Source organism: Panulirus ornatus, chromosome 14, assembly GCF_036320965.1.
Source record: "Panulirus ornatus isolate Po-2019 chromosome 14, ASM3632096v1, whole genome shotgun sequence".
Classification (NCBI taxonomy): Eukaryota; Metazoa; Arthropoda; class Malacostraca; order Decapoda; family Palinuridae; genus Panulirus; species Panulirus ornatus.
In genome coordinates, this window is record NC_092237.1 from 7,980,903 (window position 1) to 7,994,800 (window position 13,898).

The 13,898-nt window shown below is 42.7% G+C and overlaps 2 protein-coding genes across 6 annotated transcripts in view; one reads left to right on the plus strand and one right to left on the minus strand.

The window, feature by feature from the left end:
* The first annotated feature begins 113 nt into the window (after positions 1 to 113).
* The window catches only part of LOC139753272 (uncharacterized), a 33,701-nt gene continuing 19,916 nt past the window's right edge, over positions 114 to 13,898 (plus strand). For all 5 annotated transcript variants that reach the window (XR_011713673.1, XR_011713674.1, XM_071669539.1 and 2 more), the window contains exons 1-2: positions 114 to 422; positions 1,155 to 1,231. Coding sequence is in view for 2 of the 5 variants with exons in the window: in XM_071669539.1 (XP_071525640.1) it covers positions 1,155 to 1,231 (77 nt within the window). In the remaining 3 variants the exon portion in view is untranslated. The remainder of the gene's footprint in view (positions 423 to 1,154; positions 1,232 to 13,898) is intronic.
* LOC139753271 (uncharacterized) lies at positions 2,927 to 8,945 on the minus strand. Its single transcript, XM_071669535.1, has 2 exons — positions 8,160 to 8,945; positions 2,927 to 5,710 (listed from the first exon to the last, which is right to left on the minus strand). Exon 2 carries the CDS (start codon positions 5,706 to 5,708, stop codon positions 3,345 to 3,347), a length of 2,364 nt encoding a protein of 787 aa, XP_071525636.1. The 5' UTR covers positions 5,709 to 5,710; positions 8,160 to 8,945; the 3' UTR covers positions 2,927 to 3,344.

A 13,898-nucleotide genomic window follows, 5' to 3' on the forward strand; every position in this document is an offset into this window, starting at 1 on the left:
CACTACAGGATCTCGTCTGAAATATATCTTTTTGTTATCTATTTTTTGTTTTATCATCTTATCAAAATTCGCTTATAGTATCTTTTTTGTACGCATGCTCCCTGAACCTTGAGTGTCAACAGTCAGTTGGGTTTTGTTTACATGTTTTGATCGTGGGTGACAGTGGATAAGATTGTTGTAATTGTAACCCAGCACAAGAACAAGGAAGACAGAACTAAATGCACCGTTATTCATGTTCAGTAATCAGAGGCCAAGGAAGACCGTTGACTCTACAAATGGATAATTATGATAAAAGGAGTTGAACAATAAATGCTTGTATTGGTCAAGGAAATGAACGCCTTCGCTCACTCAGGCGGAGCATATAGCAGTCTTACCACAGTGATTTGTGTAGCTTTGCAGTATACGTTAAAAAAACGCTGAAGGTAATTTTTTGTTCGTTAAAAGTCAAGTTTAGCTTTACTTAACTCATAGCTTTGGATACTTGAGTGATTTTGATTTGCATTAGTAGTGTATTGTTTAGACTATACAAGAATGGTTAGAGAGGCTCTGGCCTGTTAAGGGTGAGACATTAAAGGCTAATAAGTGGCACTGAGTTCATCAGTTATGGAGACTCTTTTGCCGTGGCCACTCTCTTGGGGGAGTTTCCTAAGGGAGTGGGCATTACAGCTAAAGATAGAATAGATAGCCTCCATCGAGCACTTGCACTGTCTTATTGTTCTTTTTTTACCATGCTTTTATAATCATATCTTGTGAAAGACCAAATGAATAGGTGAGAACTTGTGTTGCACATAAAGTGTAGCTTTCTTTGAAAGATAATCTCATCTATGCCAAACTATACTGAAATGGGTTTGAATAATGACTGTATATATGTGATCTTGTCTACCTGACCCGGGAATACTTTCTAGTGTTTTGTGTATGGCATTCAGCTTCCTTTGAGCTGAGTTGTATAATATTATTCAGAAGTCAGAATGATGAAATAAAGCTTGGTTATTTATTTAAGGTTATACGTTTATTTTTAGTCAGACTGTTATTAATGAATTAAAGTCTAGAAACTGAAAATATAGTTTCATTTTTATGGCTGAAGATAACTCTTACCAGTAAGTTGCATTGTCCCATTAAGACCATTGTTTGATATACTTTTCTTATTATTTCAGATGTATGGCTGTGGTTCTTGCATACGGCTTCTCCATGGGGCTATTGTCTTTCTGCTGGGAGTGTGTCCATTAGCTGGGTGAGTTGATCTTGCTCTATACAGAGCTTGTATACCTTCTAATAATTGATTTACCTCAGCATTACACATCTTTATGAAATGATCATGTTCTATAAGGCTATGATTTTTATGTTTCCTTGATATTCATATTGTGAATATTCAGACAAAATAGTTTAGGACTGTATGCAGACAAAATAGTTTATAACTGTATGAATGAGCACATGACTGGCACTAACTAGAGATGGAAGCATGATGTCCACTTTTCACATTTCCTTCATTACTTAGCTCTTTGATTAATGGGTCAAACCAGTTAGTGGAATAAGCAGGATTGTTCTCCAGTGAAGCTGCGAACTTTGTCGAATTATAAGACTGAAAAATATATAAACTTAATGACAACTCACACTCTCTGTTTCCTAATACTTCACTCCCATGTTCCTCATACCCATCTTCCTGTTATATTCTTCATCCATTTAAAATCTTGTTCTTACTCTTTACTTTAATAGCCTTCAACTCCACTGTACTTTCACCTTGCATAAGTGCACATGCCATTAATGCTTCACATTCTCTTTCAACACTACCCTTATGCCTTTCTCTTCCTTACAGCTCTACCCCTTCATAATGCCTGTAATAACTACACGCAGTACCAACACCAGTCTTCCCTCTCACAGTCCTTACTCCATACCATTCACATTTAAGTATCACTTCCTTGCACTGAATGCCTTTTCATAGCCTTTGATTCTTCTTGTGCTTCAGCCCTGTATATCTGTCACCTCCCCACACCTGCCACTTCTCCATCCCCTTCACCTCTACAGGCTTGTCACTTCCTTAACTCTTGTCACCAGACTGTGACTTCTCTTTGCATGACATCTCTTCTTTATGTCCAAAATTACAGCTTCTCTCTACCTGACATCACTTATGTTCCAAGTCATAGCTTCTGTACGTGATATTCCTTTACGTGTCCCAAACCATTGCTTCTGTCTGCACGGTATCCCTTCTTGTGTTGCAGACCATTGCTTTTCTCTACCTGACATACCTTTTCATGACCTGGACTATAGTTTCTCTTCTGACATCCCTTCTCATTTGCTAGAACTTCTCTCTCCTTGACATCCTGTCTTCTGCCTCCATACCATTGTTTCTCACTACTTACCATTTCTTTCTTTTCTTCTTATCCTTTATTTATCTCTTAGATTTCCATCATATCACATATTTATCTCATCATTTTTGACCATCCTTCCCCTTCACCTAAACATTTCTTCACATCCAGCTTTCCCTTTCCCTGCCCACCTTGCCTTCCATCCCATAAGTCCTCAGGATACAGCTTGCTCAGGCACTGAACTAGAAGACAGAAAGATTGGCTGCCATTTCTTGACATATGGTTCTTTAGAGTTGTTAATCCAGTTTGTATGAGGTTTTATTGCTGAATAGTTAGATGATGATAAACATAGGATACAGCCACAGGATTTGTATGTAGTGACTTTATATTACTACTTTTCTATGTAGCTCACCTTTGAAGCTTCTTCAAGTTAGAATGCTGTACATATATGATAAACTGGAGAGTTTTCAGAATATTTTTTTCTAATGAACATTTTATGTCACTCATTGCATGGAACATTCATAGAACTAATTCTATCATCGTCATCAATAGTTATCTAAAGAATGTTTATTTGTGTATGGATGGAAGGGATGTGTGTAATTCATGTTTGAAGAAATAAGCACTTTGCAATTCAGTATTTTATTAAAAAAATTACAATACAGTGCATGTTACAAGGGAGGAATGCCTCAGTAGCTCTTAACCTACAAATAAATATATAATGATTTGGTCTAAGGCATGGCAAGTCATCCAGTCGAATAGAATTGGTTGTGGAGATGGATCCCTTGAGGTCTTTCATATGAATTGAACCTTGGGATTACCAACCAATTGATAATACTGCAGTGATTAATTACTTGGCAGATGTAGAGTGTGGGTGATGTGTGACCTGGCATCCACATCACCACCTGACACGTCATATGGACTCAGGTGTATTGATGGGGTACACTTAGATTTATGACAGTGTTGTTGATGGTTGTTCTATGCTGGAGGTGTGTCTGCTGCATTGTGTGATGTTTTGGGTAAGCTGGAGTTAAGGAGGTGGGATTAGTAGTGTTGATGGCCATAGTAGGAGTGCGTGTTCACGAACTGAGTTGAGTCTCCAATCTTTGGGGCCTTGACGGATAAGTTAGTGTCGCCCACTTTGTAAACCTTTGTTACATCTGCTAGCAGGAAGATATCAAAGAGAGGGTTCCTTTCCTCATTGTAGGTATGACCATGAGCATCATATCCTCCATAGGCATAGTGGCCATGGTGGTCCTTGTGGTGATGGTCATAGGGCAGTTCGGCATATGAGCTGCGATCTAATGGTTTGGTGTGGTCTATGGTGGGTGTAGGACTTGGTGGGACTGCCACTCTGAGGCTGTCTCCAAGTTGTTGCTGGAGCTTCTGCAGGACTTTAGGGGACAGGGTGGTCAGGAGCACAGGAGGTATTTTTGGCATAACAGTGGTGGCTGCACTTTTAATATCTAATCTCTCCACTGGGCCTGTGTCCATTCTAGCTGTGGCTGTTGAAAGAGTTCGACGCTGCGCTTCTTGGGGTATGAACTTGGGAACATTGTTAATCTGTCTCCTCAGAGCTTCTTGTACTGCAGGAGAAAGTGTATGTAGAATGGGTGGGAGAGGGTCATTATTATCTCTTGAAGATGCCTGGACTGGCTTTTCGAGCTTCTTCGTTGGATGTGTAGAAGCTTGTGTTTGCTGGAAATGAATGGGTTTAGGAAGAGGGATAGTTGTTTCACTTAAAACATTATCCCTAGTACGTTGGCCCTGTTGCTGCAACACCAGCTTGATTTGCTGGTGCTCAGGTTCCTGAGGCAGTGTGGCCTGTTGCCCAGCTGCCTGACCAGTCAGTCGGGATAGCAGACTGGACAGGATGGTGCCCACACCACCAATTGAAGTTTGTGCCACAGGTTGCGCTGCTTGTTTAACAGGATAAACACTGGATGGGGAAAGTATATACTGTACATTTGACTCTCTCACAGGATTTCCACGAATTTGGTGCCGACTATTCACACCTGCAGGATAATGCTCAGTATAGCTTGCTATAGGTCGGGGCACCTTGGGTGGATCTGAAGTAGGCTGGTTGGCTGTATTAGTTGGTGTGGACAGGATGTCTTGACCTCTATGTGACTTTTGTTTGTCTCTGTCGCTTGGTAGGTGTTTGGTGTCTGTGTCCTGTGCTCCCTGTCTTGGTGGTAATATGCCCTGAAGGTTGACTGGATTACTTGAGTTGGGGATGATGTGGATGTTACTGTTCTCATCTGTGCTTGATAGTGACCCCTGGGGGTCCAGACCAATAGAACCTTTGTGAGTGACGATGTTCTCACGTGTGACAGTGGGCGTCAGAATCACAGCTGGTTGGGATGAGTTTTGGGATGAAGTAGTCGAAGCTGGTGTTGGAGATGGCTTTACTAATGAGGAAGGGGTTTCCCTATCTGTTTCGGCAAAGAGCAGGTCATTTACACTGTTGCTGTTGAGCTTCGTCAGGGAGGCCAGAATATCTTGAAGAGTGACGACTTGTATCACCCCATGCTCATCCTGCACTATGTACTTGTCATCAGCAGCATCACTGGTAATCTCGATGGGGCCCTTGTGCTGTTCCGGCAGCAGCAGGTTCTCATTATTTTTCTTTTTGATGCCTAGCACGATGGGCACTGCCGCAGGTGTACTCCTCACCACCGCTGGGGAAGGCTGAGGGGGTAGAGCCCACCGAGTTGATCTCTCAGAAGCAACACCTTGGTCAGGAGACAGCAAAAGATTAGTCAGTGTTTGTTCATCAAGATGACTTAGGGAAGTGACAATGTCGTTGATACTGACAATTTGCTGCTGTCCTTGCTCATCTGTTACAAGGAGCAGTTCATCATTTTCAGGAGAAGCCTGTCGTATGACGGCAGGCTGACTATCATCCTGTGCTGGCGGAGTGTTGGCGGCCTGGGAGTCATACTGGGTCGTGTATGCGGTCCACTCCTGCAGGTCCTGCACAATGTGATCGTCGATGGTTTTGAAAACAGCTTCGATGAGTGTTGGGCGCCGGGTGGTTGTGCCACGCACTGGCCTTCCGCCCTGTGCTCGACTTCGAGCATGATCCATGAATGTGTGGAAGAGGAAGTCGAGGGTGCGGCGTTCGGCTGTCTGAGTTGTTATTCCTTCTTCTTGTGGAACGGGTGGTGGTCTGTAGCCAGCGTCCTCTGTGTCCACGTAAACATAGTCGTGGTTGCTAAAAAAGTCTTCATCATAGTCACTGAAGTCGTTGGTGTCATTTCTCTTGGTGAATGAAGGTGAAGATGCGGCTTGTGAGACCAGGGGTCGAGTATCCATCACCTCTGCCCAAGTCAGTCCTCTTCCTTCCCCTTCCTTTGTCTGCACCACCCATGCCACCCATGTCGTCACTAGCACCTTCGTCCACATGTCTGCCGGAGAGAGTGTCATTGTTACCAAAGTGGGTAAAGACCCATAAGTGAGAATGCTCCTCTTAAATTTCTATAATGTATGTAGTACAGATACCCTCATCCTCCCGCACACTTCCACCAAATGTTAAAAAAAAAAAAAAATCGTCACATATATCCTTTCACTTGGGATCTGCACATGAGTGTCATTCTTATTGCTTCATCTACTGGCTCTCTTCATACATTCCTCATTTCATGTCTTAAAATTCGAGATGTTGAAACCTTTTGATCATTTTAAGAGACAGTTCTTTTGATTTATCTTCTGCATTTTGACTCACCATTCCCAAGATGCAGCCACATTGTCTCTCATACTCATTTCACTGTCTGCTTCTCACACCCGCTACAGATGCAGTCCATTGGCTCATGTGCATACTTATACCCTTCCCCTTACCCTTCAATCGTATTCAGTCTTTCATTTCTCCTTTCATTCCTTTTTTGAACATTCCCCCAGGATGCCTTCCTGAATTTCTGAGATATGTAAGCGTGCACCACATTCCCCCAAGTTGAATTCATTCGACGACATTGACGTATTTACACTGGTTTCGGTGCATAATACGTAACAGCTAGAGACGGTGGATGTGAGCGAATGAGGCCATTACGTCCGTTCCTGGGACTGTCTCGCTAACGCATAAAATGGCAAACACATATGAAAACAAAACAGAACAACCTTTTTCCCCCCCCCCTAACTGTCATTTGTTCATTTTCATATTTCCACCTGGGATCTCTTTCGCTTGCATCTTACAATTCTTCACCGATATCTAAACTTACATGAAGCATTTCTCTCTCTAATCTTGCAACACAAGCATACCAGCAATCTCCATTGTCCAGTCCCGTTTTCCTCGCTGAAGACATTCATACTTAACGGTACAAACCTTCTTAAATAAATTTATTAATATATATATATATATATATATATATATATATATATATATATATATTTGCGTGTGTGGACGTATGTATATACATGTGTATGGGCGTGGGTTGGGCCATTTCTTTCGTCCGTTTCCTTGCGCTACCTCGCAAACGCGGGAGACAGCGGAAAAAAAAATATATATATATATATATATATATATATATATATATATATATATATATATATATATATATATATATATATATATTCCATGTCTTTAACCACTCCTCCCACAGGGTGGATGAGATTCACACAACCCCTCACTTCACGCATATACACACATAAGTCTGATGTGCTGCACTGAACGTGCTCCTCCACACTGTGTAAAAGCTGCTCAAGTTTTCACTTTGCTCACAAAGTTGATGCGTCACCTGCGAGTGTCTACATTCACACCAATCCCACACGAGAAATGTCTTCATTTCCTCCTGACAACCATTGATGTATCTCAGACCATCTTCTTACTTCACTTGCAATATATATATATATATATATATATATATATATATATATATATATATATATATATATATACACACGTGTGTGTGTGTGTGTGTGTGTGTGTGTGTGTGTGTGACTGAAGAGGGAAAGAGGGCTGGAAATCTTATCCCCTTGGACCACTCCTTCGTAAAGTATGACGAGTTAAGTTAGGGCTTTTTTTTTTTTTTATTTATGGAGACGATTTCCAGCCTGCCGCTCCTGCCCTTCTTAGTTGCCTTTGCAACACGCAGATAACGTGGGCAGTATTCCTTCTTTCCTAATCATGTGTACCTGTGCGAATGTCTCTTTTATTTTGCCTTCTGCGTACCCGCTTGTGTAAACATGTGTTTTCATGTTGTGAGTTGACGTATGTACAATTGCATTGTTGTTTGTGATTACGGGGAGGGAGTTTTACGCTCGTGTTTCCCAGTCTTTTAAACTTTTATATATGTGCCATGTCTTTACTCATATATATGAATGCCCACACACCCCAACCAGCCCGAGGGGATAAGATGAACACCTGGGTTTGGTGTACGTCGGATGCCATGCCGAGGATTCGAACCCTTGCGGGTCCGACCCAAGCTGGCCTTTTGTTTACTCATGGTCAGGTACCCAACCAAAACGCTATTTGTCTTTATGTTTGTATGCATGTATTTGTTCCTTGTTTTTCTTTGTAGTCAGATATTTGTATAGTATGGCTAAGGAGTTCTACACTCTTTGGAGCCCATCTCTTGAAGTTTTCTTTATCTATGAAAATATTTTATCATAAAGAAGGGCCAATGCATAACATTAACCTCAGGAAACTGAAAGGATTTAAGATAAGGTTAGTTACATGCTGTGTAAGATAATTTTTTTCTTTGTTCTCGATATTTTTGTCTTTAGCCTCGTCTGAACTTAAAGTACACTTATTTTAAGTATGGAAATGGGGATTCTGTGTGATTAATTGTCGATAGGAACTTTACAGTTGGTGGTGGTGGTTCAAATAAAAACTGCTAGTGTTATTTTGTACTTAATATAGCTAACCTTTGCGGCGATGGGTTGTTGTTTGTAGGAGGGCTAATAAATCTGTAGCAATTCCAGGTTTATTTATTTTGGCTCCTAAGTAGTCTTGGTTCACTCTTGCTTCTGCTGGTTTGGTTTCGCTACCCTTGGTCGCCCTCTGGTGTCCCTGGGCACTGATCCCTTCCTTTTATAACCCCACTTCACCATGCACAGTTATTTCGTTTATCTCATCGTTTGTACGGAAATTTCTCTATTTCACAAATTGTATCTGTGTACATCTTGATAGCGAACGTGACAGTCACAGTTTACCTCAGAATAATATTATCACAGTCACAGCTTCGTTAATAAGGGCCCATAGACGTCTCATGGATTCGACTGAAGTACGATAAAAAAACTGCTTTGTGCGAGGGCGGTTAAACTTTGGGTGAAGACGCTGCGACCATCCTGGCGCAGAGTGACGCTCTACGAAGGTGGCTAGGTCGGGTGTCGGAGCACGGCCGAGCGTGGGGCCTCCTGGCGGTGGACTGAGTCTGTGCAGGAGTTCACGTCAGACCGGGTGTGTGGTGTTGGTGGACGAGCAGCTCTCCCTCCCGTGGAGTTGAAACATTAGTATCCCTCCTTCCCCCACTGGTGAAAGTCACCACTCGCACGTGTGTTTGCGTATTTTGTTTAGTCATATTATAGGGATGCTGTTCGGCCCTGCTGCGGCATCAGTAGTGCTCTCCCAACAGCCCAAGGCTCATCAACCATCACCGTTAAACTTATTTTCTTAGTTGTTTCCAGCGCTCTGTATAGTGTATTTTTTCCCCCAGTACCAAAGTTACTTGGTAATATTATTGTTTCCAGCGCTCTGTATAGTGTATTTTTTCCCAGTGCCAAAGTTACTATGGTAATATTATTGTTTCCAGCGCTCTGTATAGTGTATTTTTTCCCCAGTGCCAAAGTTACCTTGGTAATATTAGACTGGGAATACATATGATTTATGTGATTTAGAAAATTGATTCTCGATTAATGCTGAATTGTTGAGTTATAGATCGAAATAGATGATGTTTGAAAATTCCCAATAAATGTTAGCAAGACCTCTGCCAAGTCATTTAAAGCAGTTGTTAAAGCATTGACTGCTATAGCTTTAAGGTTTGCTGATGACCTGTAAGCTCTGTATGCGTTCGTCAAGTTGGGCTGTCAAGGATTTATTTTTGGGCTCTTCGGGCGAGTCCGAGTCAGACAGTCTGTTAGTTGTGATTAGGTTTTGTTAGGTAAGGATAATTCGGATATCGTTAGGAATGATGTATAGATTCCAGACTATTTTGTGCATACATGAGGAACACAGTGGTTGGCACACATACAGGGACACATTGAATCGGAAAGATGTGATATATTAGGGGCGACGTGCTGTCAGTGGACTGAACGAAGACATCACGTAAAGCGCCCGGGGGAAGCAATGGAAAGGTTTGTAAGGCTTGGTTGTGGATAGGGGGCTACGGTTTCGGTGTATTACACACGACATCTAGAGAATGGATGTGAGTGAATGCCGCCTTTCATCTGCTCCTGGCGTTACATCGCTTTCGTTATTATATGGGTGCGCCCATTGGTCATGAGTCAACGTTAAAGAAAAAAAAAATCGCTTTCTCCGCTTGTCATAACCACAATACTTATATAACCATACCTGATACTCTTCGTATGTGCACCCAGGCTATTCGGCAACTCGTTCCGTACAACAGATCTTCCGCCTTAGAATACGAACGAAAATGAATAAGCTGGGAACTCACTAGGCTGTTGTGAGGATTTGCAACATGCGGTGTCAGTGGATTGAGGTTGTTCTGGGTTTAGTTTATGACAGTGGGTATATGGATGGAGGAGGATAGTTTTGGATCGTGAGGTGAAGGTGAAGGGCAAGAGTGTAGGATACATAGCCTTGATCCACTGTTTTTTCCTCTCCCAACCTAAGCCGTGTCTACATACACCCTAGGAACTCTAAGTTGATTTACTGATACTCTGTGTCTTTTGTTCTTGACACCTCCGTCCTTCATGGCACTTGCTTCTCTCATTGGTATACCTTCCTTCCCTCTCTACCTCCGGCCTACCATCTACCGCTTCCTGGACCTTACATCTCTCTATCTCTTGATACCTACTGCCTATCACCACCTCTCTCCCTTCCCAATACCCCCAGGGTGCTTAACAGATGCCACCGCTCTTCCTTTCTGGCACATTCCCACTTCTTGCCTGGTTCCTCTCCAGTTTTCTCTGGTTCCTTTTCCCTCAATCTTTGCTTCGTCCAACATTCATGGCACCTCCTTCCCTGATTCCCCCCCCTCCCCCCTCACTCTTGCATTGAGTTTACTTCTCTATCCATTCTATCACATAGTTTTTCTCCCTTATTATCCTCCCCCTTTTGTTCTTCCTCATACCTCTTTTGAGTACTTCCACCCGCCCTTTTCTCCTACCAAGCCTCATTTACCCTCCCGATCCCTCTGCTGCCTCAATCCCCTTCAGAGCTACGTAGGGTGTTCATTCATCCTCCGTCACGCTTTTCCTGCCTCACCATCGTCTTACCACTGGTCAAGTGTTCCTCTTACCACCTCACCTCCAGGCGTAGAACTACTACTCTACACGACATAGCGTGACTGAATGACCAGATGGCGAGAAAGTTGCAGTGCATGGGACTCGAATGAGTGACGAAACTGCGTGTAATTACATATTTGTCACTGTAGGGGGTGTGGGGTTTTTACACTCGATGGAGCCCCATCTCTTGAACCATCTCTATTATTCCAACTTTTTAAACTTTTGTGTGCTGTCAACATTTACTGTTTCTTCAGTGGTACATTCATTCACTATTTTATACTTTCAAAGCATCCCTTTACATCTTTTCTAACAAGTTATATAATTATCGTCATTTTGTGCTCGCGTGGTTCTGTGTTGAATTTGGTAGCTATGATGTTTGTTTCCTCGCGGCGAACATGCCTGTGTATTGTCTGCAGCCTACCCGGGCTTTCCACATTAGTGTTGGTCCTGCGTTCTTTGGATTTGGGTTGTGCGTGTATGTCAGCGGCTAGTTTGCTGTGCATCTCATGCTCCTTCTGTGAGCGGTTGGGCAAAAGGATTACAGAAGTGGCCAAAAGGGTCTTTTGTCAGCTCCCAGTTGTTGCTCACCACTGGTCGCTGGCCTCCATCTTATTTCGGTGACACCGTTTCTGGCTTTTCTTTCTGTCTTGGAAAGCTGGGAATAACTGGATCTTGCAGTCTCTCTCAAGTCTCTTTCTTTTTTGGCAGTGTACTCTTTTTTTTTTTTTAGTCTTTGTATCGTTTCTTATGACACTTTCTTCTTTTTTTCTCTTCATGCACTTTCTCTCATTCCGTGTCTCTTTTCTCCACACTTTTTGTTTCGATTACTGTGCTAGAAGTAAGCTGTCTATCCTTCATCCCTTAGCTAGCAGCAGACGACTTAGAGACCACTAACTACCACCTCAGGTGTCACGTGAAAGATTTTAGGGACGAATTCGTCGGGGATGGCGTTCAACACTTGTTACCTATCTTTTGCAGGTCGTTCGGTTTGAGTTTTTATTTAAAGTTACGCATAACACTCCGTTTTTTTTTTTGTCTCAGTATTGTATTAATATTTTCACTTCGTAATGTAGGTTATTAGTTATCATTATTACCTATCAGTACCGTCGTGGACTCGCGAGTTATGTAAGTGTATTTAACATTGCACTGTGATGCGCAGTTGCAATACGTTTGCAAGGCTACGGGGCCAGCCAGGCTTAAGGCGGCTGCTGTGTTGACTCGGGAGGCGGCAGACGGGGAGGCAGGCAGGTCAGGTGGAAGTTGTCACGTCCCCATCTGATTTTGTTACTAAAGAGCCATTGCCCTGCCCCCCAGCATAGGAGGACTCAGGAGGGCGTGACGGCTACTGTAAATGGTAGTGGAGTGTGTTTTCGTGTCTGTCATTTATATATACACTGCAAAGAGCCCTTGTTCGCTCCCCCTCCCCTATATATTTTCTAAGGTGATACACGGTTAAGGTTTATTGTGGTTACAAACATATGACGCTCTCAGGGTGAAATCATTGTTGATCTGGTCGCTGAGACTAGTGTTTCTAACGGTTTGAGCACCAGCATCCCGCCTCAGAGTGCCTTTGGTTATCTTAAAGAAACGATGGTCTTTACTCTTGCAGGCTGCCACTTCATTTTGGAAATTCCGCTGTATATCTTCCACCTATGGTTGTAGATGGTTAGCTCTTTCTAAGGAGGAAAAAGCCCGATTTCTTGCTAGAAAGGAAGAAAATTTGGGTAGACGTGAGATTTTTAAGCATGCTGGGCGTTCATTACACATGATCAAGTGGCTGCATCCTGCAACCACTCATCAGTGCCTCCCATCGTTCAAGAGATCAAGACCTTATGGAAACAAAACAAGGGCATAGAATACTTCAGGAACCTTGCCACTTCCACGGCTCTACATATGGTAATCAAGGCCAAAGTGAATGAGACATCCCCTTTGAAAATATATTGGGAAGCGGATATATTTTTAATCGGACACTGCACGTGTGCCTTGCCTTGGTGTGGGTCAGAAATGGGAGATATCGTCGAGCTGTGACTTCGTATTAGGTACGAGTCTTGTATTTTTTCCCCAATAAATGAATGTAAAAAAAGATAAAAGAGCAACGCCCTGGTTGGGGCACAGAGGGACGAGTTCCCACAAGCTGTGATATTTTTTATTAGGGAAAACTTGTCTAGGCCGATATATATATATATATATATATATATATATATATATATATATATATATATATATATATATATGATTTATCGGTGTTGACTGGACGGACATAGGTACAGTTGAACGAGTTATTCGGTATAGCCATTTTCAAGTCCCAGCGGCGCGTCGGCAGTTAGGTTCCGCCTGTGTGGCGGACGTGTGTAGGCCGCCAGTTGTGCTGGTCATGCAACTCTCGTTCCTCCTCCGGGAAGAACGTGAGGTTCCGGAGCTTCACCGGGTCTCCCCTGCAGAATGTATATGTGCTCAGTGTGCAAGGTCTATTTGTAGAGCCTTTTGCCCGTGGTTTCTCATTGGTTATCCTTAGTTCCGGTACGATACTAGGCTGTCGCACCCGCCATCTGATACACACACCCGGCCGGGGATGATGGTTACCCGGAAATTTCTGTAAGTGTTGGTTCCAGGAAAGTAACATTAGAGACATCGTCGGAGAGATTCAAATCATTGATTTAGCCGGCTAGGTTAGAGGTGCGGGTACCGGACTGTACGGCAGGGAAAACTTTTAGAATGCGTGATTCACCTCCTGCGCAGGCGAATTCAGGGTGACGCCGCCGTGAAAGAATTTTGTTTGAAATATAGATGGTGATGCCATCTGCCATTATCTGGAAGGAAACTAGGAGGCCGTGGGGAGGGAAGGATTTCACGAAAAACTTCGGTATCTTTATGAAAGAAAAAATTGGCTGATTTATGTTTTGAAAAAATGCAAACTGCTTATTTTTTTTTAACCATTGGAAAACACGAGCTGTAAACATTTGTTATGGGTTTACAGTAAAGATGATATAAAAGAATAGTGCGTATATTTTTGTTTTTTATTTTTCCTACGCAGCAAGGCCTACCTTCGCAAACCTGTATTCCAAGTCGACTGGTCAGAGGTCACTCAAGAGTGGATGCTAGTGAATTGCCTGATAAATTTAGGTACTTGAACTGGTGTTCACTGCTGTTGGCGAGGGTAGTAACTGCGAATGTTGTTACACAGGTATCTTCTGAGTG

What these genes read in the sequence shown, in the direction of transcription:
- LOC139753271 (XM_071669535.1), bottom strand. Translation starts at nt 5,708, where the DNA reads ATGTGGACGAAGGTGCTAGTGACGACATGGGTGGCATGGGTGGTGCAG.